The sequence below is a fragment of the Vipera berus genome (genome assembly GCF_964194415.1).
Source record: "Vipera berus genome assembly, chromosome: 7".
Lineage (NCBI taxonomy): Eukaryota > Metazoa > Chordata > Lepidosauria > Squamata > Viperidae > Vipera > Vipera berus.
The window spans coordinates 80,556,741-80,583,995 of record NC_138209.1 but is presented as its reverse complement, the minus strand read 5'-3'; the positions used below and the strand labels follow the sequence as shown (position 1 = coordinate 80,583,995).

The 27,255-nt window shown below is 47.1% G+C and overlaps 3 protein-coding genes across 6 annotated transcripts in view; 2 read left to right on the top strand and 1 right to left on the bottom strand.

Annotated features, from left to right (window-relative positions):
* Positions 1–5: 5 nt before the first annotated feature.
* ZBTB49 (zinc finger and BTB domain containing 49) lies at positions 6–10,977 on the top strand. Of its 3 annotated transcripts, none has more exons than XM_081333015.1 (8): positions 6–149; positions 388–560; positions 4,362–5,422; positions 6,276–6,322; positions 7,793–7,866; positions 8,140–8,222; positions 8,591–8,752; positions 10,276–10,977. In XM_081333015.1, exons 2-8 carry the CDS (start codon positions 409–411, stop codon positions 10,905–10,907), a joined length of 2,211 nt encoding a protein of 736 aa, XP_081189141.1. In that variant the 5' UTR covers positions 6–149; positions 388–408; the 3' UTR covers positions 10,908–10,977. The 3 variants fall into 3 exon arrangements, with proteins under 3 accessions (XP_081189141.1, XP_081189140.1, XP_081189142.1); XM_081333014.1 differs by having other exon boundaries at positions 10,261–10,977; XM_081333016.1 differs by lacking the exon at positions 6–149 and adding an exon at positions 2,333–2,461 and having other exon boundaries at positions 511–560; positions 10,261–10,977.
* A 665-nt stretch (positions 10,978–11,642) lies between these two features.
* Positions 11,643–16,670, top strand: NSG1 (neuronal vesicle trafficking associated 1). 2 transcript variants are annotated; one of them, XM_081332644.1, is made up of 5 exons: positions 11,643–11,908; positions 11,997–12,149; positions 14,027–14,137; positions 15,069–15,187; positions 16,437–16,670. In XM_081332644.1, the coding sequence occupies exons 2-5, from the start codon at positions 12,021–12,023 to the stop codon at positions 16,471–16,473; spliced, it is 396 nt and encodes a 131-aa protein (XP_081188770.1). In that variant the 5' UTR covers positions 11,643–11,908; positions 11,997–12,020; the 3' UTR covers positions 16,474–16,670. The 2 variants fall into 2 exon arrangements, with proteins under 2 accessions (XP_081188770.1, XP_081188769.1); XM_081332643.1 differs by lacking the exon at positions 16,437–16,670 and having other exon boundaries at positions 15,069–15,511.
* An 842-nt stretch (positions 16,671–17,512) lies between these two features.
* The window catches only part of STX18 (syntaxin 18), a 28,103-nt gene continuing 18,360 nt past the window's right edge, over positions 17,513–27,255 (bottom strand). Inside the window, exons 3-11 of the mRNA XM_081332642.1 lie at positions 27,033–27,148; positions 26,870–26,947; positions 25,729–25,795; positions 23,507–23,628; positions 21,593–21,681; positions 19,837–19,895; positions 19,240–19,309; positions 18,754–18,834; positions 17,513–17,928 (exon numbers count right to left, since the gene is read on the bottom strand). Of these exons, the coding sequence (XP_081188768.1) occupies positions 17,833–17,928; positions 18,754–18,834; positions 19,240–19,309; positions 19,837–19,895; positions 21,593–21,681; positions 23,507–23,628; positions 25,729–25,795; positions 26,870–26,947; positions 27,033–27,148 (778 nt within the window). The 3' untranslated portion in view covers positions 17,513–17,832. The remainder of the gene's footprint in view (positions 17,929–18,753; positions 18,835–19,239; positions 19,310–19,836; positions 19,896–21,592; positions 21,682–23,506; positions 23,629–25,728; positions 25,796–26,869; positions 26,948–27,032; positions 27,149–27,255) is intronic.

Below are 27,255 nucleotides of genomic sequence, written 5' to 3'. Positions count from 1 at the left end.
ATGGTGGCGACTTCCGGCTGGGAGTGGCCGACGTCTTGCCGCGGCGGGAGGGAAGGTGCCCGTTTGGAAGCGTCCAAATGGCGGGGGCGCGCGGCTAGTCTCTTCTTCTTCCTCCTCCCCCCCCCGCCCGGGATTCCGCCCTCCTGGCCGTGAGTCGCTATTTCTGGGGGGATTTTTTGGGGTGCCTTTAGTTTGTTAAGGAAGCTACCCGGTCAGAAAATGAAATGGGGCTCTTCTGGCAAACTTGGCTGCCTGCTGTGATTTGGGTTGCATTTTAAAACAATATAACATTTAATCCTTTTGCGTACAACAGCTCTGATGTATATGCCTACACAATGTAGCACGTGCTTATAACTGCATCCGGAAAACGTTTTTTTTCTCTTTTAGGTAACATAGACACGTTCTAGCATGGATGCTTTTGCTAATCACAGTTGCCACCTCCTTCAGCAGCTCCACGATCAGCGGATACAAGGTCTTCTCTGTGATTGTATGTTGGTGGTCAGAGGTGTCTCCTTCAAAGCACATAAAAATGTGTTGGCTGCTTTCAGCCAATATTTTAGGTATGTTAGTAAAAACTATTTTAATGAATATTAAGTAGGGCATGGGAGGCAGAACTGTCATTAAGTTAACAAGAGTTATATATTTACAATTCTTGTAGACTTCCCCAATGGCCAGGATTCTGGACAGTGTGCAGAAAGCAAAATGAAATAAGGAAAAAATGATGCGATGTTGCTCCTAAAAACTGTTACCAACTGCAAAAATTAAATAAAAGCTTTGATTATCTATAAATGTGTTTTTCTGTTTCAAAATTAAGGAATCTAATTTCATATACAATACATGTTAAAAAGGTATAATTATATTGCATAAAAATACTGTGAGCAGTGCAAGGTCATAGTTTACCTGTGAAGTTATAGGGTTAATAAGCATTCACCTGTGTGAATAGAAATAAGTGATAGCCCCCAATCGACAGACTGCTCACTGGCCTCTTTGCTCTCTCTTTAGCTTAGTTCATTAGCTCACTGTTGGTTTTTGCCTACCTTAAAGTCCTTCATGGTTAGGACTCCGCATAAAAGAGAACCTCTGCCCAGAGTTGCCAGGCCTGACCCAAACTGGAAAACCCTGTGCAGCATCTTGTTTTCACAGACAGTATCATGGAGTAAGATGCACAAGCCGCCTGGCAGTTTTAATTAGTATGATGACTTAACAGGCAGTCCTTTCTTTCATTGTGATTGAATTTTATTGGCTACTCTGCATTTTTTCTTCTAACTATTCCTGTTGCTTCTGAGGTTGATTTGTATTTTGTAATTTTATTTATGGCAATCTGCCTTGAGACTCAGTCATAAAACTGGAAAAAAAATCATCTGTGCACTGAGTTATTTATCCATATGTTTAGCTATAGATCTCCATGTGTAACGTATTTTAACCTTATTCTCTTCAAATGTCTATGATTGTATTAAAAGGTCATTAGTATAAACCAATGAGACTACGCACAAAATAGTGAAAACGGTTTTTCTAGATTGAAACACAACAGCCACGCCTGAGCATTTGATTGCTCTGCCTTCTGACAGAACAAAGAGCATCTCTGTGTTTCAGTGGAACAGAAACACACAGGGAATAGTGGAACAAGAAAGATTTTTCCACTCTTGTTTTTCATTTGAAGCTACTGAAATTGGGAAATGGTAGTCAATGTTGAGTGCTACCGGTTTCCTAACCAATAGAAAAATTGGTGAATGTAAAAAGAAATGCTCTTAATTATGCTTTTTGCCACAAGGTGAATCTGAGTGTAGCAAAGATGCACAGCAGTTGAGTTCACTTAAGCCAGCCTGTCCTTAATAATGTAACAGCTACAAAAACCTACCCACCTTCTCTTGTGATTGTTTTGTGTCCCCTTTTCCTAAATCTGGACACCTGCATCCTTTTGCATTTACCTGCCTGGCCATCCACTCAGGCAAAGATCCTTTCAAGCTGGTCTTGACTTGACGTCATGTAGACACATACGTGTAGTTTACCTGTCAACAGTTTGGGAAAGGCTTGCTCTCTCTCATCTTCTAGAGTGACAGTCCAGCTTCCTAGGGTAGCCCACAGTCCTGTGATCCCCAAGTGATCCCCCATCCAAGGACCTCAGACGCCTTTGCTCTTTGTCGGAAAAGGCTCTATGAAGAAGCAGAGAGAGAATCAGGATGATGAGAGCTCATTAGTGGTTTATTTGGGAAATAGTCGCTCAGAGACTGCGCTCTAATGAGCTGAGTAACACAGGTTGCCCTTGACTTAGGACAGCAGGTGGGACAAGAGTTTCTCTCATTAAGTGATGTGCTAACGCCTGATTTCCTAGTGAAAGTAATCCCTGCAGTCCTGCTTCCCATCATGGGAACTGAATCTCACGGTCGTTAGGCGAGGGAACTTCCTACAACCAAAATCAGTGGGGAAAGTGGCAGGAAGTTGCAAGCCCCAGCCCAGGAAGGTAAGTGGCTGATGCTGGGGGAGGGGGGAGCAGTGGGGGGGAGGGTCCACTGGGGGTAGGTAAGAGGTGCTGCAGGCGTCAGCAAGGATGCGTGAGAGGTGTTACATGGATCAGGGAATATCCAGGAGGGTCCACGAGAGGGACTGCAGGGGGTGGGGGGGAGGTCCACGAGGGTCCCCAGAGGCGTCATGACGGTGCAAGGGGCTGACTGACTGCCTCTCCCAAAGAGCATCAGCCAGTCCCACTGGATCAGAACATAGTCGACCCGCTCCAGGTCCCTTCCCTCACACCTAATCTGATGGGACCTTGGAGGCATGCCTTCTGTGCACGCAGATGCCTTGGATCTACACATTATAGCCCTCCGCTATACTGATAATGGGAGGGGGTTTGTAACTCTTTTAGCCTTCCAAAAACTCTTCTCCAAAGCATTGTGCTAAGGGTGGGTGGGGGCTGTATGGCTGGTCCAGCACCTGATGGGATGGATATGGTATGTTTTTATATTTTTTAATGGTTGTTGTCTAGGATCACTAGACATAGGCATCCCTTAAATGAATAAATAAGTGAATACATTTCCTACTATATCCACTCTCAGAGAACTCAAGACAGTGAATATAATGAGAAAGTTTTCAAGAAATGCTTGCACTGCATAAGGAACAGAATCTAAAGCCCCAATCCCTATATGCATTAAGCTTTTTTCTGAGACCTAGTGGTATTGACTATGATTTGCTCTAACTGATGATCTAAGTTGGTTACAAACTCCTTTACTAGCAGTGTGCACTCATTCTAGTTCTATAAGTTCTTTGAGAGGAAATACATTATTAATGTGTGGTCATACACAAGCATGACTGACTGTTAGAACAATTAACCAGTGGAACAACCTGCCTCCAGAAGCAGTGAATGCTCCAACACTGGAGGTTTTTAAGAAGAGACTGGACAGCCATTTCTCTGAAATGGTATAGGGTTTCCTGCCTGAGCAGGACTCGATGACCTCCAAGGTCCCTTCCATCATCATCATCATCATTATTATTAATGCAGAATTAAAATGCAAAATGTCAAACCACAAAGTCCTGTTCACAACAAAAGTTATGTATACTTAGGTTACATAGCTGTGTGTTGCCACCACCAGCAATACTACAGTTGAGGATCCCCTGCCATCCTTTGTGCTCTCTGAAAACGTAAATTATATAGGAGGATAAAAAGATGACCTTTCAATGTTTTTTTCCAGTTAATATCATAGACTAAAACTGACTGAAATTGAAAATTCTAATATATATGTTTTATATAAACAAATTGCTGCTTTCAGTAATATTGTTCTGCGATTATTATCTAACCAAATGCTGTGAGCAAGATTTTTAAAACATTGATGAATATATGCACTTTTAAGTTTACTTACTTACTTTTCATTTTTGAGCCACCAATCTCCTCAGAGAGGGACTTTGGGCAGTGTACAATAAAATTTTAAAAACATTAAAAAGTATATATAAAAGTTTAAAAAATAGAAAAATAGTTTAGAAGGAAGGAGGTAAGGATGGTTAAATACTGTGAAAATGAGTTAAAAGGCAAAGGGAGTTTTTCAAGGACTAACCAGCCCCTGCGCTGCATGCTCCTCTGGGCTCTCCACGCAAGGCCAAAGAGCCAAGTTTTGATCCTTTTGGGAAGGCAAGGAGGCTGGGGGCCTGCCTCGCCTCTGGGGGAAAATATTCCACTGGCAGAGAAGGCTCTCTTCCTGGACTCTGCTAGTCGAAGCTCTTTAATTAACAAGGTCTCCAACATACCTTCTCTGCCCGACTGGGCGGGATGGGCCAATATTATGGGATGCAAGCTAATGTTAATGTCTACAAAGGGGATTTGGGGATAAGCAGATCTGCCCCTTGTTTGTAATCCTGCTTTTCTTTCCTAGGACCCTGTTTCAAAATTCTCCAAGCCAGAAGAATGATGTTTTTCATTTGGACATTAAGAACGTGGGTGGCATAGGGCAGATCTTGGATTATATGTATACTGCACATCTTGACCTCAACCAGGATAATATACAGAACTTGCTGGACATTGCACAGTGCTTGCAGGTGCAGAATATTTTGAATCTGTGTCACTCCTTTTTAAAAACCTCCCGATCCATGGAGCAGCCAGCCAGTCTGACTGGCAATGATACATTTTCATTGCAAAATACTTTGGTTGCTGATACCCACTGTGGACATTATGATGTGCTCCGTGTTTGTTCAACTGCTGCTTGTAAAGTCTTGGATGACCGGCAACCTGGGCCACAGCCTTGTGTACCTCACAGCTCATCAGCTGAGAGAGCCAAACGAAAACAAGACTCCGTGGACCACGTTGGGGCGGATCTGTCCTTTAAACTGCCAAACGGCCATTATAAGCTCCGAAACTTCTACAGCAAGAAATTCTGCAAACAAACTATTTGTCCCAGCAACAAGGGGTTACTAGAACTGCCCCCTGATTTTATAATATCTCCAGCCCAAGACACAGCTCAGGATGCTACTTTGTGCAACGTCAGCCAATGTACCTTGGAGTCTGATCCCCACCTGCCACCAGCCTTCCTCGCTCAGTCCTTAAACGGCTGTCCCGAGGACCAAGACACAAAGGGCACGTCCGTGCAGCCAGCCAAACAGTTGAGACTTAAGAAAGCCATCCACCTTCAAAAACTGAATTTGCTACGGTCTCCTGAGCAGTCTTCAGTACGTGATCCAGAGAGAGCTGTTGCAAAAGGAACCGAATTAGGAAGTCAGAGCAGCACAAAAAGGACAACCACGCTTGTGGTTCCTGAAGGGAAATGTCCCAGCGGGCTAGTGAGTTCCGAATGTGTACAATTGGAGCCGTCCCGGGAGCCGTCCGTGCCAGGAAGCCCCTGCAAGGTTTTCCCTCCAGAGAGGCAGTATCCTTGCGCGTTGTGTGGAAAGGTTTTTAAACATCCGAGCAACCTGGAGCTCCACGTGAGGTCTCATACAGGTACAGTCGGTTAACATAGCAGGCCAGCTATTGAATGACCAAGCGCAGGGGGAGCCAGCTGGAATGTGGCCGTAGCAGCTGAAAAGGCGTCAGTGGGCCAGGGCGGCTCTGGTGCCACCATGATCGCCCAGGTCCTCCACCTACGGTAATCGGGTCTCATGGCCCTCTTCAAATGGCCTCCATCCACGGGAAGGTGCTTAACCATTCGGTGTGTGGGTGGGTGTGTGGGTGTGTGTTTTCCAGTAAAGGTATGCAAATCTTTTTTCTGATAAGGGCCAGTCATAGCACTTCTAAAAAAATTATTGCCTGGTTTCCCTGATAGAACTTTTTGCATAAAAAAGTTACTCCACTTTGCCATAGTTGATACATATTTCATACACTACCATTTACAGCCATTCCGAAGGGGAAAGGAAATGGTTTGTAAAAAAAGATTGATTTTTTTTCCTTTGACATTATAATTTTATTGTATCATAGGGATGTTAAGGTGCTTATAGAATCTGTTTACTCCAATGACCAGAATTTTCTTTGGGGCCTAAGCCAGTAAGTTCCAAATCCCAGCTTGCTGGTGAAGAATTTCAAAATAGCAATTTTGTATTCACTTATGGTCAAGCTCTGTTTAACTATGTGTGACCTGCTCCTGGGTAAACATATAATAATGTACAATTAAGTTAATTTTGCATTAAGCTTTATTAATACAAAATAAAATTAATCTGTATATTAAGGGGAATTGTGAATATAAAATGTGTTGAATATAAATGGCATCTTTGCTATTTTTATGCCCATTTTGCCTTTTTATGTACAGTCAGTGTTACTTAGTTGTCAGAAGTGTAAATATAATTGCTTCTTCTTTTAGGTGAAAAGCCTTTTGAATGTAACATTTGTGGAAAATGTTTCTCACAGGTACGAGTTTTAATATTTTGTATAATATTCTTGTGTATTTATTTTTGTTTATATGCTACCCAGTCCGTTTCTATTGATCAGACAATAGATTGTAAACAGTATGCTTTTATGGCAATTCTACAAGAATCATAAAATAAGATAAACAATTTTAAGAAATATGTTTCACCAGAAAAAAACAAATAAACATGGTTTCTGTTCCCCATGATTGGTGTTGCTAAGGAATCCTATCTCTCCTAAAGTTAACTTCAGAAATTATGATCATATATCATTTTCAGATATGAAAAAAGTTATGGATTCTACACATACAGTTTGAGATAGAATGAATTACTAATCCCTAAGTATTTGTTCTGTCATTGATTTTGTTCCCAAATTTCTAACTGGAAACTTTACGTTGTCCTTCCTTGTACAATAAATGATTGCGTTGGACCGTGTTTTAAACGTCTGCAAGGAAGGCAGCTGGATAGCGACAGCGGCCCTCACACATTCCTTCAGCTTTGGGGAATGGAGAGCTAAGCATAAATATCTTAAAGTCTTTTCTGCCTTGAGCAGAAATGTAGGCTTGGGTGCCAAGCTTTGAGCCCCGATGCCCTCACAGTGCTGCCCTCTTGCTCTGGACTTGCCCGTTCCTGCTCCTCCGTGCCCCGTGAAAAGATGATAGCCTTTGTCCGAAGAAGTCACTGCGGATCCCCACTTCCTTGACAGCACACAGCAGAATCGGGAACAAATGGGACATTGTGGTAACTCCTTCTGCACAGCTGCAGTCGCCCTCTCCCACTTGAGGCTGGTTGCAGTAGAGCAGGGGTGTCAAACTCAATTTCATTGAGGGCCGCATCAGCATTGCGGTTGCCCTCAGGGGGCCGGGTGGGTATGGCCAGGGTGGGCGTGGCCTACTGGGTGGGCGTGGCCAGAGTGCGTATGGCCTACTGGGTGGGCGTGGCCAGCTCTACATCGTTCGCATCAAGGGTGCCTATGGGGGCCTGGGCAGGAGTGGGACAGATCTGAGGGTCTCTGGCAGAAGGAGGGTCTCTGGGCAAGGGCCAAGGCAGCGGGGGCCGTTCCCTCACTGTTTTCAGGATGGCTTCGTGGGCCACATGAAACCACTTCGCGGGCCGGATCTGGCCCCCGGGCCTTGTGTTTGACATGTCTGCAGTAGAGGAAACCTCTTCCTACCTTAGGAGAAGGGCCTTGCCTCCATTGGGCAGTACCTGCCCTGGGGGGCGGGGGGGTGCTTTGTGTTCAGCCCTCTGCTGTTGGGGAGCAAAGCCTTTGCAGTCCCAGGTCTGGTAAAGGGTTGAATTCTCTGCTGCTGGTGCCTAAAGGAGGCCCCTCCCCCTTTTTCAGATACGGTACATGGTGTGGGGGGGTTTGCTCTTATTTTTTGAGTATCACGATTAACCTAAGGAACTATTTGAAGGTCTTCATTTCCAACTGTAAACCTCTCTGGTTAAAAACGTTTCCTTATCTTCGTAGGCAGGCAATCTTCAGACTCACCTGCGTCGCCATTCTGGTGAGAAACCATTCATTTGTGAAATCTGCGGGAAGAGGTTTGTATGTCTGTGAAATTCATACATACTGTATGCATTTATATCTATTAATCATATATGTAGAGATTTACTCCTCACTGTCCACTAAGGTAACACATCCCAGAAGATCCGTTAGCTAATATACCTGAATGGAAAAGCTCTGGGTCTCTTAAATTTCTTCCGGCTAGATTGAGAATGCAGGTCTGCCTGCCAGGATCATGACAGCTTCAAGGGATGAGGGTGCAGAAAGTGCTTATTGGGACATTCACAGTGGCTCTCACAATGGTGTTACAGGTTTGCTGCCTCTGGAGACGTCCAGCGCCACATTATTATTCACTCTGGAGAAAAACCGCATCTGTGTGATACTTGTGGTCGAGGTAGGTCTGCTTAAACTTCCCTGGACGAGCAAGCCAAGCTGTAATTCCGGCACGTGCCTCTTCCCTGCTAGGCCTTGTTTGGGTGCTGGCACCGTCCTGCTGGGGTTCTGAAAGCAGCCAGGTGGCCGTGGCCAGAATGAGCAGCAGCCCGAGGCCGCCAGTTATGCGCCGGTCCCTCCGAATCTCCCCTTGTAGGTCAGGAATTAATGGCAGGAGAGGTTTCATCCTCGGAAGCTCAGGTCCTGCGTTCGGCCTCGGCTCTGTTGTCTGGGGTGGCCCGGGGGAAGGATTTTTAAAGGCAGTGGGGCCCTTTTGTAATTTATTTCACCCTGTCAGTGATCATTCTGATTCAAATTCTCTTAATTTAGGATTTAGTAACTTTAGTAATTTAAAGGAACACAAGAAGAATCATGCAGCAGAAAAAGTATTCACATGTGACGAGTGTGGAAAGTCATTTAACTTACCACGGAAATTAGTAAAACACAGGATCAGACACACAGGAGAAAAGCCATATAATTGTTCAGTTTGTGGTAAGTCAGAAGGTTTTCTGGTTTGGAAAGTTCCACTAAAATGCTAACCTTTTCATTGTTCTGTTGTACCTTTGGAACACATACGAAGATAATGAAAATTCTGTACTCAGCAGATGTGGTATTGATCACTCAGACAAATTAATAATACCAAACTATTTCCCCTCCTCACCAAAAGAAGAATTAACAGGCAATATGTTATAGTCATAATATAGACTTCAAGAATTACGTCTCCTGTCTCAGCCGGAAACTATAGGCATTCGTGAAGATTCAATAAAATTACAATATTTATCCTTTTTAAAAATAGTATTAAAGATTTTAATCATAGTGAAAGTGAAAGCAAAAATAAAAAAACTGAAATAAAGGAAAAAGTAGGGGGAAAAGAAAATATCTCCAGAAGTGACTGTCTTCTTTTACAAATACAAGCAAACTGAGTATTTTTCACTCCTCTTGGCTATTACCTTTGCAGAATCCCTTCTTCCTATATCTCAACCCTTCCCCATCCGTAAATCCAAAATTCATTAACGTTTCTGTCTAGTATCAGCAAACAGTCTATGATGGGTTGCCAGGACTTTGTAAAAGTATTTCTGTTTTTAACCCTGATTCAGCAGCTCCACTTTATAGTCCTTTCTGTTGCTCTTAACATTCTTAATCTTTGCCCCAATAAGATGCTTTTGTAGGATTTAATTTCCACCCAAATTTCCTTTCTCCCATTTCCTCGTGGCTTTATAGCCCTCTTTTATAAATCCAAATGAGTCGCTCTTACTATCTGCATTTCCAGTTTACCTTTCATATCTGACTACTATTTTATTTTCCAGTATTTCTGCATAAACTGAGGTTTCTTTTACTTCTTTATCCTCACAGCTTATAAATTCTTCCAAATTCTTTTCCTTTGCAACTTTCATTTCTTTAAAAACTGTTAAATTACACTTTTGCAGTACCAGATGTTGTTGCTGCCGTTGTGTCTTCAAGCTTCTTTCCCATTTCTTCAAAAATCCTTTGAAATGTCTCCAATGTAACAGTTTTATGTGGCAGTTTTGCAGGTTTCACTGCAATGTCCTCGTGTCCTTGTTTCCTAGAGTAGCTGGACTACTACAATTTGCTTTCCCAGCATGGGACCCCCTGGCTCCAAATGAGGGAGGTTGTGGCAGAAGCATAGTTGCAAGGAAGGACTGGTTAAAGCCCAGCCGCGAAGGAGCCATCGGGATTCTCCAGCAGAGACTCCCAGCTTCTTTTCAAAGGATTCTCGCCAAGGAGAGGCCTCACTTGGGCCAGCAGCCTCTTCCGCTGGCTGATAGCTTGCACAGTCAGGCGGCCCCTCCTGACATGCATGTAGCCTTCCTTGCAGTTTTAACCTCCTGGATCTGACCTGCCCACTGGGGCGGTAGAGAACAAGTCTGCTTTTGATGCACAGGTGCACGTAACAATGAACCGCATGGATGAAAATGTAGTAATTTTAGAATTAAAACATTGACCTTTGCTGAAAGAACAATAAATATCTCATTTCACAGGAAAATGTTTTACAGGATCTGGAGATTTGCGAAGACATATCAGAACACATACCGGGGAAAAGCCTTATCACTGTGAGACCTGCAAGAAATGTTTCAGCCGTTCTGCTGTCTTACGTCGACACAAAAAAACCCATTGTAAAGCTAACAGTGAAAGTTCAGCTATTGTAGACAACTTTTCTCACGCAATGGAAATTCCGGATCTTGAGAAGTCCCAAAGTTCAGATTTCTTTACCCAGGAAATCTTCCTGTCGGTATCGGAGAAATGTCCACCCCACTCGAGGGGACATTTGCCAAAAGAGTTTGGACCTCCTGGAGCACCATTTGGCAGGGCAAGGTCTGGGGAGGGAAAAGACGCTCAGAAACTGAGTTTGGATCCTGCCAAACTCTGTAAATCTCAAGAAGGACTGGCTCAGTCTTGTACTTTTAAAGACAGTCATCCCCCTTCTGAGCAGGGACCGCTGCAGTCTGGCACTCTGCCCCACGTTTGCTCCTCCGCAAGTGCCCCGGGCAGCGGCTGGAATGGGGACCCCACCAGCAGCCACGTGGCTCCTGCCCAGCCCCGAAATAACGAGGGCCCCTTTTCCAGCATGGCGCTCTGGGGCCTGGCCTTGAAGACCTTGCAGAACGAGAGTGAGCTGGGCCAGTGAGGAACTCTGCTTGGGTCTTCTGAAGAGCAGAACAGGTATTTGTAAGTAAATAAAACCGTATCAAAGTCGTACTTGACTGACCTGTTGCCTAGAGACTTAATTTCTTTTTAAAAATCATCGTTCACCTATAGGCTGCCTCAGTCATGTCTGAATTTACCTGCATAACCCCATTTCCATAATGAGTGAGGGTTTAAAACACGACAAGCTGGTCATCTTTTGGGTTCCTATTAGTAATCAAGCGCCCTAATGCCTTGACTTATTAAAAAAAATAGTTCTCCCTCCCTTTGGTTCTTCTCATCAAGAAGCGTGAACGTTTCAAAGAGACTTGGGCCTTGAGGGCAGAGGCCCACCCTCCGGACCTGACCGAAGGTAAGGCCCTAGCTGAGCAGGTTGCCCGTCCGTGGATGGTGGTCCAGCTACACCAATTCCAGAGGTGGGCCGGTGGCTCTCAGCATCCCCTACCTCTGGATGTGTGTGTGTGTGGGGGGGCTGCTGAAGGGGAATGAGAAGCCACAAAGCAGGCGGGGGGGGGGGAGCCAGGCCGGAGCTGCGGTGGGGGCTGGACGGGCGGAGACCCCGACTCTGCGCTAGAGGGAGGCGGCTGGGCAGAGCTCGGGGGCGGCCGGCGGGTGTTGCCGGGGCGTCGCTCCCACCGGGCGGCGGCCCAGCGGCCAGGAGCAGCCGGAGAGCGGGGCGGGGGCGCCGGGCTGGGCTCGCAGCAGGTGCGTCGCCCGAGGCCAGCGGCTGCCCCGCGGGAGCCTCCGGCCGCTCTCCACCCCCCCCCGCGCCGTGCCGCAGCCCCGGCCGAGCGCGCCGCGCCCGCTTCGAGCTCCCGGTTGGGCGGGGGAGGCGGCGGCCACGCGCGGCTGCGTCACTCCGGAGCTGCCGCGGCGGAAGGGGAGGCTCTGCTGGGCGCGGGAGGCAGAGCGGCGGAGGCGGAGAGCGCGAGAGGCGGCAGCGGCAGCGGAGCGCAGCGGCGGACGAGGCGGGGGCCGAGCCAGGTAGGTCTCCCCCGGCCCGGGCGGAGCTGGGTGGGTGCCGGCGCCGCTGCTCCCGCGCCGAGCCTCGCCTGACCGCGGCCTTTTGCAGGCTCCCCTTCTTGGCGCGGGAAGGATGGTGAAGCTGGGCGGCCCTTTGGGCGAGAAGAGCGGCAAGCCGCCCCCGGCGGAGGACGGCTTCGACACCATCCCCCTGATCACCCCCCTGGACGCCGGGCAGCTCCAGTTTCCCCCGCCGGACAAGGTACGGAGCGGGCGGCGCCTCGGCCTCCGCCGCAGCCCCCGGGCGAGGGTCTCTCTCTCTCTCTGGCCGGGGGGGGGGAAGAGGGAGAGGCCGGAGCATCCCCGCCGCGAAGGGCTTCGGCTCTCCCGCCTGCCCTCCTCCCGCCCCGGGCACGAAGCGCTGCCTGCCTTGGAGCGCCTCGGCATCCCCGACGGGAGGCGGCGGCGGCGGCGCGCTCCTTTCCTGGTAACCGAGAGGGATGAATCCTGTCCGACCCCAGCGCGGTCGCTTCCGCAGGGAAACCCGGAGCCATAAAGCTTGGCGAAACCAGAGCCCCCCACCCCCAGGAAGAGTTTTCTGGAGAGCGTTCAACGTACAGTGCGAAGCAGCAGGCTCCCTTTTTTTTTAAAGAATCAGCTCCTATATGGTTGAATATTTTTACATTCGTATTTTCAGTTATTTTACTGTTATTTCCATGTGAATTGCCGGGCGTCCACGTCGAAAGAATAACATCGATACATTTAAAATCAATACTACCGGGGAGGGGGGAAATTCAGAATTGGCGGCGCTCAGCTTGCAAAGGATATCTGCAAAGAGGAAAGGAATTTGGGGGCTGAAGTGGATAATATAAATCGCGGAGAAGGGCTGCTTTGCAAGGGGCGGCGGCGGCGGCGGCTCCTCTTTGTTCGTGCCTGGCAGAAAGCTTTTGTTCCTCTCTGGGTGTGGCCTCTGCCCGTCCGTGGCTTACTACTCCGCTAGTACCGTAGGTGCCTGGAGGTTTGTTTCTGTTGCAGATAAAGGCTCTCGATCTCCATTTCTTCGTAGATAAACAATAGGATAGGAATAATAGAAGTTACAAAAATAAATCTGGATACACACTCTCGTCTCCTATAAACTTAAATGAGTTTAAATAACTTGTAGAGGCTTTCACATAATTGATGCCTTCCCTTTCAGATCATAAGCTACTAAATAATTAAACTGACACCCGTCTATCAGGAATATCCGGAGTCTATAGGATAAGCTAGCCCATTTTAGTTGTTCTAGACGGAGCCATCACCCAGTAGTAAATGTATTTATTACATTTATATGCTGCCCATCTCGCTATCCAGAGCGATTCTGGGCAGCTTGCAAAGACCCCAGCCCAATCTACTGGTTGTAAGGGCAATGCAGGGCCAGCAGCTGGAGACCCAACGGGCTCTAGGTCCGGGCAGATGGGCAAGATGGCAGCGGAGAAAGGAGTGGTGGGTGTCAATCCAGGATTCAGGCCCAGTCCCGGTTGTAAAGGCTGGAACTGCGATTAGAGCGAGGACACGGGAAGGCATCCTGTTGCTGGAGAACTGTTTCCAATGGAGAGGAACTCCTGGCCATCACTGTGGGGCTCTGCCATCCTTGCTTCCCCCAAAGTCCAGCGGATCACCTTGGTGGCCTTGTCCTCCAGCATCTTGCCTCTCCCGATGGGAGTCTGCCCTCCCTGGCTCCTGTTCCCCCCCGGTCTGCTTCGCTTCTTCGCAGTTGCCTGGCTGGTTGCCTGAAGACCAGGCCCTCCGGCCCCCAACTCAGAGGAACCCATAACACAGAGGTTGAAATGCAGGCATAGACAATTCACGAGATGCCTCAAATGATGGCGAGCTACTGAGCACAGCCCTCAAGGCCCCGCTAGCAGACACAGCCCCCTTTCTTTAGGGGAGGCTTTCAGATTCAGCTGCAGCGGGAGTGCAACACAGGCCCCGCCCGTTATGGGGAAGGTAGGTGCTGGTGGTGGAACCGCACACTCTCTTCTTCCCCGTGGAAACTGCCGGTCAGGTAGTGAGGCTCCCACTGAGATGACAATCCTTCGCTCTGTTCAGAAGTGTCTCGGAGCAACGTGTGCTGAGAAGAAATTGTAAATCTGTTTGCAGGTGACTGCCCTGATCCTGTTTGCCCTGGCGTTCCTTATGTGTGTTGGGTTTCTGGTGGTCTACAAGGTCTATAAGTACGACCAAGCCTGCCCAGAAGGTTTTGTCTTCAAGGTAAGGAAGAGGGACTGAAAACCAAGGGGAGGCCGCCCCACCGATGCTTCCTCAGTGGGGTCTCCAGCAGGATCGGTCAGGAGGAACAGCATGAAAGGGCAACAAAGCTAAGGCAGAAGTGGGAGCACTTGGGGTGTGTTGAGGTGCAGAGATGGGAAAAAAGAGCCAGGCACGAATGAATTCATGAGGGAGGGCTCCTGTGCCTACTTCCTGTGATCAGTATTCTCTCTGCCCTCCATGTTGTTTTTTACTGTAACAACTCGTTTCGGCAGTTGACAGCTCTCAAGCAGAAGCTTCTCCCTTTTGTTTGGACACTGCTGTTCAGAGCAGTCTGCAAAACGTGGCTCCTCGCCTGGGGAATAACCGCTTTGGAGTGGCACTTCAGGCAAACCGTCCTTTGATTCTCAGCCTCTGGGTCCATGTCCAGCTTAGATCCCATGGACGGAGACGGTTCGCCTGAAATTCCCACCTTAAGCTGGGCCAGACCTGCCGGCCGCTTTCCTCAGAAGGCAGAAACTTCTCTTTTATCCTCAGAGGAATAGAAAGTCGGCGGGCATTATCAGTCAAGGGGCCCAGAGCCACCGCACAAGAAAAGGCTCCAGTATCCCTCTGCCAAGGGCACTCTGGGGAGCAGGAGGCAACGGGAGGGGGGAACCTCTGAGGTCCTCAATAAGCATCTGCCCTGGAGGAACAAAGGTTAAAAGGCTGGGGGAGAAAGGAATGCCAAGGAACAGGGCCGCCATGGGGACGGGGGAGACGGAGACTCTGCTGGGCCCAAGAAGCCACCCAGTGCTTGGCTGATGGGTAGTCCGTTTGTCTTTCTCATCTCACACACACACACACACACACACACACACACAGAGATAGCCACCTTGCTTTCTCTCTGGTGTTCAGTGGTTGTGTGTGTGTGTGTGTGATCTGTGTTTTTCAGAACAATCAATGCATTCCGGCTGGATTAGAGAGCTACTATTCTGAACAAGACTCTAGCGCTCGAGGAAAGTTCTACACGGTGATCAACCACTACAACCTGGCCAAGCAGACCATCACCCGGTCAGTTTCTCCATGGATGACGGTGCTTTCGGAAGAGAAACTTTCTGAGCAGGAGACAGAGGCAGCTGAGAAATCTGTTTAGGAGAATGAGTCTGATGGAGAAGGGGTCTGGAGTTGGTTTTCATGGAATGTCTCATTGTTAGGATCACTTAGAGGTTGCTCATAATTTATGGTGTAATTGCTTTGGTTGCTGACAACTGCTTCACGAAAGGGAGCAACGAAAAAGAAAGTGGGCCACCAATGCGGGTCCAGTGCACATCAGCCTTCCCATAGAGCTCTAACACCGATGTCTCTTTTGGTGGCATCGAACTTAGGCACATTCTTGTAATTCAGGCATCTGGCCAGAGTCACTCAGGCAGGGCCTGTTGGCGTGAGATAGCGTGTTGTGTCCTCACTGGTGTTTTGTTTCCCTTTAAATCAGCTCTGAAATCCAAATATTCGTGGGAAATAAAACCGACCTGATTTTGCTCACTACATCCATTACCTTCAGGCTTAATTGCTTCTGTTGTAGCATGAACTTCACTGTTTCCACTACATTAAAGAATCTTGTGCAAACGAAATAGAAATTAGACATTCAAGAGCTATATGGTTTTAATGACAGATTAGGCATTTAAACTAAAGGGCAAGAATATAAAGGACAAACTATTCTGAGGGTTAGTGGATGAATAAGATAAGAGACTCTTTAGATGTAGTCCAGAATGCAATCTGTGTAACTAGAAAGGACGTATTTATTAGAACGGCCTCTTTCGTAAACCTTAACCTCGTACAATGCCCTTTGCTGGCAGCAGCGTTCGTCGTCGGCCTTTGCCGTTCCTTCCCTGTCAGGCTGCCCTGAGGAGACATCGGCTCCCTTGAGCCCCAGGGGGACTCTGGCGTCCCCTCAGCTGAGGAAAGAAGGGCCTCCAACGGCCACATCCAGGCTCTTCCGAGGTTGAAAAGGCACACGGGCAGGGAGGGCGGGCGAGGCTGCTTTCTGGACGTAATAAGCTAAGCACGCACAAGGCCAGGTACACGCTTACTACGCTTGTACGACTCCTAAATTATGAAATTTATGATGTTCAAATGCTCCTCCGCAGTCACTGTCGATTCCTTCCCAGAGAGTCTGGAAGGCTGCCAGAGCCACTGCAGCATAAGTGGCTGAGGGCTCCAGCCCGCTGGGACGACACGCGTCAATCTGACCAGCTTCCCCACCGCTAAGCACTGTAGGGATAGAACAGCGGCTCATTTTAATCTGGGAATCTTCCCCTAGGATGGGAGATGGCTGGGAAAACGTGGCACCGCACTAGGAAGACCCTCCGTCAGATTCTGGCGTTGACTTCTCTGCTGTTCTTCAAATTGGAGGTTGTAGCTAAAAACTGCTGTCATTTTTGTTCTTCTGAATGTGTTATTTCCCAGTGGAATGTCAAAAGTTTCATTAATTTTACCAAAACATACTAAAATAATCAAAATATCTTTTCTTTCTGTACTTGTAGTAAGACAAACATGGTTCTAGGTTATACTTCCTTCCAGAACTTTTTTCCATCAGTCTCAGACTGGACAGCCATTTGCCTGAAATGGTATAAGGTTTCCTGCCTGAGCAGGGGGTTGGACTAGATGACCTCCAAGGTCCCTTCCAACTTATTATTATTATTATTATTACTTGGAAATGCCATTCATGGTTCCATTGAAAGTTCTAATATTAAATATAGTTACATATTGTACAATTTTGATATATAATCGCTGCTGTGTGGAATACATAAAAAGCAATAACTTATGTGCCAAATCTTTCGTTTGCATCGAGGTCTCTCTTGTACACACAATACCATGTTTGTATTCCCTACTAGTCAGTACTTTTACCGAATCCACATGTAACTTTTGACATTTTCACTCTGTGTAAAATAAAATAGTATGCTGGACTCTCAAACTCCGTATGTTTAAATAGATGTTTGCTGCGGTGAAGGGGAAAAGGAAGGAAGGATTCCGACTTGCAATAAAACCCTCTTCTAAAACACCTCTCTAAGAATGACTCTGTTTGGGCAATCCCTGTTTGCTGTAAGCTGAAATGCAAGAAGGCCCCCTTCCTCTCCATTCTTCATCGGGGGACAGACCCGGAACCTCGGTGTCCCCAAGGCTGAAGAGGCCAACTGGGGCTTTGAAAGGGGAGACAAAACGAGGGGAGGGAGTAGGAGCGCAGCCGAGTAGCCCCTGTGCCAACCTGAAGCCCCTCTCCTTTTCTGACCCCCCTCCCCCTTCTTCAGCCGGTAGGGACGACCAGTGGGCACCCCCATGCTGGAAGATGTTGCCCCCCCCCTCGCCCTGCCTCTGAAGAGGACGCAGCTGCTTTGCCTTTTACCACAGAACAAACGTCTGGCTGCCAACTTCTCTCTCTCTGCTGCCACCGTGTCAGCACTTTTATTCAGCCTTCCCTGGCAGGCAAAGAGTTTCCTTCTGCTACCTGAAGCTCCAGGCGAGACATTCTGAGATATTCCTGAGTATTAGAATTTACATATCCTAGAATTTACGTAGGGGTGTGTGTATGTGTGTGTGTGTGTGTACACGTACACAGAATATATACACATTTCTACAACCATCATGTGGTGAAGTAGAGTGTCACCTGGCGGGGAAAACCTCACTGGGGGGCGGTTCTAGGGTCCTACTGGCCAGGATCAGCTTCCATACCAGTCCAGGAACAAGAGAGAGAAAGAGCACATGACCAGGAAGAAAAGGATCCACACTCGGAATCCAGCATTATTCTTGATTGCCTGTGGAAAATAAAAACATCATTTTAAAAGATGTAAATTGCAGTGGGCAATTCAGGAATATGCAAAAATGTTTTCAACATAGTTTTTGTCTTCAGATCTTTTGTTCCACATGGCAGCCTCTAAAAGCAGAACACTGAGGGAAAATTATGACCGACATGTTCACGAAAATCTTTAATGTATGCCCTCCCCCCCTTTATTTTATTTTACACCACTTGTTTAGCTGAAGAGCTGAAATAAGAACAAAGATTTTATACATCTTTGTGTAAAACACTTTTTAGCAGTTGTCCATCAGTCCTTGCTTGCAAAGCAGGCAGGATGCTTTGGCCAAGGAATGGTGCCTTGAGGGGCTACACTGTCTCTGGATCAGAGGGTCTCAGCCTGAATCGGGGGAGGGGAGGGCAGGGAGGGAGAGCCAGACCTTTAGAGCCAGCTGATTGGAGGTGGTGGTGTGTCTCTCCCCCCTTCTCAACACATGATCCTTGGACCCCGCAGCATTAGAGAGCTTTCCTCCAGTCTCCAATCTTTCCTTCTTAAGGAAGGTGGTTGGTCCACAGCTAAAATATTACCCACAGTTGGTTTTGAACAGGGCGGCACTTTCACAGACTGAGCTGCCCAGAGTTTGTTATAAGATGGGCAGCTATGTAACTGTTTTGAATGAATGAATGAATGAAAGTGCACATCTTCACAGCACACAGAAACCAGAGGTACAAGAAACAAGACTGCATTCCTTTAAAATGCAGCAGAGCCAGGCTACTGAAGTACAACTTGCCATGGGCCAGTCAAGAAGACTTTAATAAAAATCAAGGAAGCCTTGGCCAAAATTACCTCTCTTATGTCTTCGTTGCCTTCCTTGATGTTCTCCGTTGCACCCACAACTATCTGGTGGATATTGTCAATTTCAGCTTCCTAGAAATTAAGTTAACACATGTAGTGTTAGTGACTCTCTGCAAATGGCAGCAGCTAGATCACCTTCTGGAAAAAGGTAAACACGACTGACTTTTGGACAGGAGTTGGATGAGAGATCACAAGGAAATCCCAAGGCTATAGGCTACACTGAGAATTGGAAGAATATCTGGGAGCGGCACCTTCACAGCCCCAGTGTACTTGTTCATTCCCCCATAATGTTCTCCCCTGGAGCATATTTCTGCAGCAAATTCGTGTTACACAAACTCTTTTGGTAACTGTCCTCACAATTCCCACTCGTATTTTGCTCCATCATCAGAGATAATTTGCTTCTATCCTGCAAGGTGCCATGAATTTTTTACAGAGCTCAAAATGCTTTAGTGAAAGAGTCAAATATGAGATTCTTACCTGTTGTAATACTTTTTCTGTAAATATTTCTTGAAGTCTAGATATTTCAACTACTTTCCCTTCAATCTGCCTAAAAATGATAAAAATATAACCAAAGGAAAACAAAAAAGGCTTTGGTGTATATACAAACAAAATTAAAAATAAACATTTCCAACTTTTATAGAATGAAGAATATAGAATATCTTACATTCCTAAGCTAGTGAACCATTTATTGGATAAAGCAGTTTTTCAATAAGTTACTTAATACAAAGAACAGTTGTTTATAGCAACATTGGAAAAATACAATTTATGTAATTAGATGTAGATTCTAGGTGTGTAAAAATGCAGACTGCTAGACATAAAAATTGGACACTTATTATCTGTGCAGTATGAATCAGTATTAGTCAGAGATAGGGCTGGGAAATAAGCAGTCTCAAAAATTATACTGAACAAGAGCACAGAATTAATGAAAAGTACCAGCCCTGCTGGGAGGCTGAACTTCGGACACGCATTCGGGATGCACACCAATCCCCACTGTGCTACCCATGCAACCTCACCTCAAGCAAAGGAGCCTTGATCAAAATGTGAAAAAAGCAAACAGAAGGAAAAAAAATGTACCTCACTTCATCAAACAGGCTGTTCATTTCACCCACAAGGCGTTGGTTTTCCTGCTCAAACTGGGCGGAGAAAGGCAAGGATTACTGCAATTTAAAGCTTAGTTCCAGTGGACCATCTATGTGAAAAAGTAAGTGGCAGTGAAACTGTCTTTCTGGGAATTCAGTTTGCCTTAGGCTATCCCTACCAGAAGGTCCCGGAGAAGACATGACGATCTAAGAATTGTTAAAGAGAAACCTGAATTCAGGGCTCTCCTCTCCAATACTTTTCATCTACGTCTGCCTTCTTCTAAAATACGCATCCTTTTCCCACCAATTTCTGAGCAAGTATTCTTTAACTGAGTTATCGGGGGGGGTTGATGGGGGAGGAGGAATGAGAATTATTTCTACATTCATAGCAAAACTACTAATGCAGCAGAAACATCTCTGAAAAGATTTGCAAAACAGTTATGTGGTCACAGGCCAAATATCTAGTCACAGACCAAACAAACAGAAGTTAAAAAAATGACATGGCGTCTAACTAAAAAAGAAGAAAAACAGCCCGATCACGTCTATGCAAACTATACCTAAAAACCCAATCAGGTCTCCAAATTCCTACTGAGAAAATTTGGCTACAATTCTGGAGACATGGGAGGAGGAGCCGGGCCCAGCGTATGAGCAGAGGGCAGACTGTCTGGTGGGCGAGAGGCCTCAGGAAGCTCCACCCAGGAGCAGAAGACCCTCCCTGCCAAAATCAAAGGGGTTTTTTCAGCCCCTCCCCCTGCGCTGGGCCTCTCCCACCGACCAAGGCAGTCCCCTGTGTGTGCTCCTTACCTTCCTGCTGCTCAGGAGCCCAAAATCCTGCTTGGCTTTTCCAGGCCCAGCCGGGGACATCTGCAAAGAGCTGCCTGCCGAGGGATGTCAGCTCCCCTCTGTGCAGAGAAGGGAACTCCTTTGGCAGGTTGCAGAAATGGAGCTTAACTCATCAGGATTTAAGCTTCATCTCTGCCTACCGTGGGAGGATGGCAGCTCCTTCAGTGATGTGCAGGAAGGGAGCTCCAATCTTCAGGATCGGAGCTCCGTTTCTCCGCCCTGCCAAAGGAGCTCAGCTGCTGCAGCAGGCCGCTCTTTCAGCCGGTCCCCAGAGAAGAGAGGGAGTCTTCTTGGCAGGTGGCATTTGCTGGCATCCTTCCCTGCCAGCCTCTCCACTGACTTTCTCTCCCCCGCATGTTGTGGGTCAACACCTCCACTGCCAGTTGGCTCAGCCCAGTCCCTCCCCTTCCTTTTCACAAGCCTCCCCTTGCACCAGGTCCACTCTGGGCCATTTGCTTTGCTTCTCTTCCTGCCCATGTTCCCCGCCAACTTCTCCTAGACAAACCTCCGCTCTATCTGCCCCGTTTGCCAAGACGAGCTGCCACTCTTCTGAATGAGTGCTAGCCTAGAGCGAGAGGGAGGGGGGAGACCCCCCCTGCCCTGTTTGCTTGCTCAGGGAGCTCGCTCTTCCTTGCATTACCCTTTGAGCTCCCCCATGAGACCTGCAGTGCCCCAGTCCAGACACCCTGGGCAGTCACCTAACTCTGGGGGGACGATCTGCAGCACCTCCAGTCGGAGGGAGGGAGGGCACAGCATGCACTGATCCGCCAGCAGTGGGGCTTCTGTGGTCTCCCAGACTGCCCGGCCAGGGAAGGTGCCTGATGAGGTGGCCATTTCAGAAAGTCTTTGCAACAGTTGCCCTGGCAGATGCTTCCGAGCTTCCTGCTCAAGATGAAAAGATTAATTACCATTTGGATTTCTTCAGCGGAAAGCTCGTCTTCTCCTCTGCTGTCTTGACCAAGTCCAAAATCAGAGTGCTCATCAATTAGGTTTCTCTCTGCAGAAGAAGCCAAACAAAACTATCATCAACATGAAGGCAGTCCAAACTTGCTAGAGCAACTCAATCTGAAGTGAAGCAAAAAGCAACATGGTACTTAGGAATCTCAATATGGCTTCTGTTCTTCAGGACTTGGTGGATGCCGTGTCCCTCCTGGCTTTGGCCTAGAGGTGTCTCAGTCCTGGCTGTTCAGGGCCAAAGACCCCAAGGCACGTCCAGCCAGGGCGGCCCAGGAATCGGTGGCCTCCATGGCAAGCAGGGACCGACACCCCCCCTCACTGGGGGCCCCGTGAATCCCAGAGGCTGCACACGGGATCCGGCTTTAGCCTCAGGGCCATTGCAACGTGATCTGGCGAGAGAGGATCATCGTCCACTGCCGTCACACCAATCCATTGCCACCGGTGGGTTGTCCCCAGACAGTCTTCTGGTTCGCTGGAGCCATCCTCCCCACGGCAGAGCTTGGGGTCTTTCCCAAGGGTCTGGCGGGCGGTTTGGCTAAGACCGCGGTCACTGTGTGGAACGGGAGCACAGTTTACGGAAGAGTTCCAGAAGGTGAAGCACCCCAAGAGACAGAGGACGTAAGAGCAAATCTGATCAAACGTGGCCCACGGTCTGGATCCCCTACAGCAATAAGGGTGGCGAAAGGTACTTCTCTGCCCTGTTGTGCTTGTCAATAGCCACCCAGCGGCCCTTTTTGGAGGGTGACCCCGTCAACTGGATCATCCATGATGTTGCGGTGAGGCACATTCTGGCTGTCTGGCTGACAAAGTTGCTCAGATCGGCGCCCAGTTGGAGTCCAACTGGTCAAGTCTGCTCAAGGTGCCAGAGGGACACTGGAGTGGGAGGTAACGACCGCAACCTCGACAATAGCCCGGTAAGTGGAATTTGAGTCTGAAAGGGTTGAGGAGTGGTGAAAACATCTCAGAAACGTCCCTCCCTAGGAGAGTAAAAGTGAGGAACGGGAGGGGCACTTTCAGATTTCCAAGAGTCACATCCAGACAAGAAATGTGACCAGGAACACCTCCCGAGGTCACCAAGCCAGGAGTCTGCAGCAGCCGGTACAGGGGCGGGAGAGACCCTCACCCTGAAACAGGGAGGGAAAGACGGCAGGTCCCTTGCCGGTCACTCTGGCGACTTGCCTCCTTGCCGACAACCTTCTCCTCACTTCCCAGAATAACCCCCCCCAGAGTATGAAAACTACCCCAATGAATTGGGGCCACTCTGCGCCCCTCCCAGCCGGCTCCTGGGAAGCAGTCAGTGGGGGAAGACAGATTCGCTCGACTGCTGCAATGTTTTGCTCAACAACCGTGGCAAAAATGTGCTAAGCACATTGATTTGTGCTTCTTAGATTGTAAGCTGCCCTGAGTCTTCGGAGAAGGGCGGGATATAAATGGGATAAAAAAAAGGTTGTGAAAACATTTAACGATTGCTTTGCTTAATAATGGGAATTCTGGTCCCGACTGTGACGGGACTACACAAGGACTACCTGCGCACAAAGTCAGCCGGGTGCCCTTGGGCCAGCCCCTCCCTCTCTGCCCTAGGAAGGAAGAAACGGCAAGCCGGTTCCAAAAACCTCGCCCAGAAAACAGCCCGGGCTGAGGAGTGGCCTGAAGGACTGGCTGCAACAAGGAAGCCAGTATTGGCCCTGGGCCACTTCTGAAGCCTCCGAAATGTGCCACTTTGCTTTAAAGCAGCAGGCTGTAAAGGCAGCATCACGATAAATAACTGAAAACTATTTTTCCTGAATGAATATAGAGGAAATTACCCAACCGGAAGGCTTATGAGCCTCAACATTATACAACATTTAAAGCATGGATTGTCTCACCTCGGTGGGCTTCACTGGTGGGTTTTTCTTCCAGTTCTTCAGAAGACGCCTCCGTCTCAGGCGCTTTCCTTGGAGAAGCAGTGAGTGCCGTCTTATGGCTTTGCTCCGGCTCCAGCCTGGATCTAAAGGAACGAAGGGTTAACGATAAACCGAGCACCGCATCATCATCATCATCATCATCATCATCATCATCATCACAGCTCTCCCCCAGCCATCCACCTGGAAAGTATGCCTCCCTCCCTGTCCTTGGTGAAGGGTTTATGGGGGGGCGCACCTCCCAAGGGCCTTCTTTCTCTTTGCTCTTTCCCCGAGACCCAAGATACTCTTATGCCTCTCCCCCCACAAACACACACGCCATGCGCACACCCTGCTTATCACTGTCCCAACAGCAGTTTGTGCAATCAAACAATCAGCCCTTCCACCCCCCAAACGCTGCCACAGGTAATTTCTGAATTTGATTCAAACTTCCCCAATAATTGAAACAAAAGGCAAATTATAAAAGAAACAGATGAGTGGACCATCTCCATCTTTCTCTCTTCTGCCCAAATGCTGCAATACCTAATGAGCCAAGTCATTAACAGCAGTTTTAAGGCTGTCTTGGGTGGAGTAATTCTGGATGTCAAAGCTTTGGGACTGGGGGCTACCAAGCAACACCAGAGGAGGACACCTCGCCGGCCCTGCTGCCAGGGGGCTGAGCTCAGCACACGGCTGATTTTGCCCCCGAGGAGGGTGGCATGCACCTGAGGGTGGAAGATCCAAGAGAAATCAAGTGTGGCATTTAGAATCAGAGGGTGGGTTCCCAGGATTCCGGATTTCGAAGGGCAATCATCTCTGGGTTTAACACTTGCTCTACAGAAAGCTTTTCTAATTTAGGCTAGCAATAAATGTGTTATTAGACAGGGTAGAAAAAAAAATCACTTTACTGGCTTTCTTTCTCTGCTCCGTGTAATGGCGGCTGCTGCAAAAGAAAGAGGAGGGGGAGAGGGGGAGGGAGAGGGAGGGAGGGACTCCTGGGGCTTCCCTTTCCAGCCCTGGGGATGTTGGGGGGGGGGGTTTCCTGCCAAGGAAGTCAATCTTCCCTCCTTGGGGTGGTCTTTTCAGGGACAGGAGGCGGCCTCCTCATCTGCCAGACAGTTTTGTGGTCAGCTGGTCCTCGTAATGGCCTGAAGTATCCTTTTGTTTTAATCCTTCCTATGTTACTTATGCTTTTACAGTTTTAAGTCTGAACTACACAGAGACCACTTCAGTTGTGGGTGGATTAGAACTATAATAAGCTCATTGTCGTGAACTGATCAGCAACAACATAGCAGGAGTGTGTCTGATTAACTGAAATAAGTCAACGATTCCTCAAGATCTTCTAGACGACATAAAAGGTGATTGATTTCCCAACTTAATAGGTATTTTTGCAAAAATGAAAGATTAATTCAAAATAAACAATTTATAGAGGAGTCAGATATTAGTTGGTTATTTGATTATTGCCACACAGAAGTCTAAATATGTTCAATATTACTTTAGAAATGGAAAACCTGTAGCCCTCTCCAGCACTGTGCAACTGCAGCCCCCAGCAGCCCCCTTTCACCCACCCACCCACCCCACACGCTTCTAGGAAAAGCAGCTTTGGGAGGTTCACATTCTGGGCAGGATATGGAAATTCATTATTTCTTGAGAGGGTGAAGCAGTTTCTTCTCTTTCCCTAAGGCAATGTGCCCGACTGGGGCACGAGTATTCAGGGTGATTCACTCACTTCTCCTGATTACATAATCCATGCCAACCTGTGCGGCGTGCTTATTATTTATTCCTTCTGGTTAATTATGCTGCATGATGTAATTATACTGACAGCCCCAGGAGGATCTTTAGGACAGTTACCTTCAGTGCTGAATTAGCAACATGGTATAAATGAACTTAAGTGTAACTGCTCAAAAAAAAAAAAAGGAAATCCCACTGAATTCAGCTAAAATACAATGAGAGGCTTAAATTATCCTTATGCATATCACTCTGCCAAAAGAAAAATAGGAAAGCAAAAAGGGAAAAAAATCTATATAAAATTCTGGGTAAATTTAAAAAGAAACCCTTACAACGCTTGCTTGTTAGGTTTTACGTGATATTACAAAGAGCTTCAGAACCAATACTTGAAACCAATGAAATATTTTTTCTGAAAGACCAAGAAGTTTGCACAGAAATGTGCCAAGAGCTTCCAATACAGAAAAACAAGTCTCACTTACAATCTCTTTTTATCCACCACACGCTTGACCCGTATCGCTCTTTGTTCGGAGTACAGCTTGCACACTCCTGTGAAAGAGAGCACAGCAACATAACCCGTGGAGAAACATTTATTATAATAAAACCAACTTCTTCTGTATAAAAAGATGGCCACAATTTGATCATTTGAATTATTCTTTTCTATTTCTCATTTTAAGCATAACCATAGTAAAACCTCCCAGATCTAATCATTTACATATCTATATTACAAAAATTCCATTTAAACTTAAAATTTACTATCTTTTCCAAATATATTTGGGATAATGGAGTGGCTAAACCTCTGAACTAAAAGTAACTTGCATAGGTATTTCTGACCGACAACATTTTGAATACTGGGATACTGTTTACCTTGTTAAATAAGAGTTACTGCAATAATATACAAATAGGAAACACATTGAGCACTTTAAAAACTGCATTGTCTTACTCTACTTCTAAAATTAATCAAATAGTTTTAAATTGCTTTAAAAAGGCTTGGCGCACAAATGGGTATCAAATTTATTTTCCAATTTTAAGAGCAAGAAAATTGCTAGTCCAACTATGGAAAATGAACTATGTGACTTTGTTCTTAGCTATAGTTATTTTTTTATCTTATTTGGAGAAAAGAAAGAGGATGAGTTATTTCAGGAACTGAATGATCATGTGCCACCCAGCCATTTTCATCTCCTAGTGACTACACAGATAGACTTCAAGATTTAGGAGGAAGAAGATTGTTTCGGCACTAGGAAAAAAACGGAGACATTACTCAAAATGGATGCTAATGAGATGAAATGTTTTTTTCATTAGCTCACCACCCCCTGTGGACTTATTAAGAATGCTTTGCCTCTTTCCAAGCAGTTAAAAGGCTTTTTTGTTTGTTTCTTTCATATCACCAAGTCCCCACCAGCCCACTGTCCACAGAAACGATGTTCCCTCAGGCTGAGCTAGGCCACCGCCACCTTCAGCCTCCTGCGAGACTCCTCCTTTCTCACTGGAGAACCTGCTTTTCCACTGGCCTACGTGTGGAAAAGAATTTCTGAAAATGATCCTACTTATTTGGTCACAACAGCAGAAACTAATTTTGCAAAGCACATAAACACAAGTATTATTTTGAGGAAAAACTGATACTTTTTAAATAGTCTGCAATGAAATCCAAGACCGTTTCTCGGTGCTGCTTCACTTGTGGGGAATGGATGTCCTTGTGTGCTGAAATGAAATGATACAGTGTGTTATTTTTCTCAAAAGAACACTTTGCCCCTCTGGCTAAATCCACACACCTCGCTCAAATTACCTTCTGCTCTGAGCTGCTGAATTGCATCCGCACACGTTCTCATGAAGGTTTGGGCATCTTGGTCAATCTGATCTCGGTCAGTGTCGGACATTCGCACATACTCGGACATGAGGTGGCTGGAAAAGACAGCCAATAGGTCAACTGTATTGTATAACTGTGTAACATCCAACTCCAAGAAGAAGCCTTTTCCTCAGTCATGAGGCCATTTGAGGGAATGGAAGGA

Excerpts from the sequence above, each read along its gene's own strand:
- ZBTB49 (XM_081333014.1), top strand. The coding sequence starts at position 409 with ATGGATGCTTTTGCTAATCACAGTTGCCACCTCCTTCAGCAGCTCCAC. Across the intron at positions 561-4,361 it reads GCTTTCAGCCAATATTTTAG|GACCCTGTTTCAAAATTCTC; the intron begins GTATGTTAGTAA and ends TTTCTTTCCTAG. Across the intron at positions 8,223-8,590 it reads GTGTGATACTTGTGGTCGAG|GATTTAGTAACTTTAGTAAT; the intron begins GTAGGTCTGCTT and ends CTCTTAATTTAG.
- NSG1 (XM_081332643.1), top strand. The coding sequence starts at position 12,021 with ATGGTGAAGCTGGGCGGCCCTTTGGGCGAGAAGAGCGGCAAGCCGCCC. Across the intron at positions 12,150-14,026 it reads AGTTTCCCCCGCCGGACAAG|GTGACTGCCCTGATCCTGTT; the intron begins GTACGGAGCGGG and ends ATCTGTTTGCAG. Across the intron at positions 14,138-15,068 it reads CAGAAGGTTTTGTCTTCAAG|AACAATCAATGCATTCCGGC; the intron begins GTAAGGAAGAGG and ends TGTGTTTTTCAG.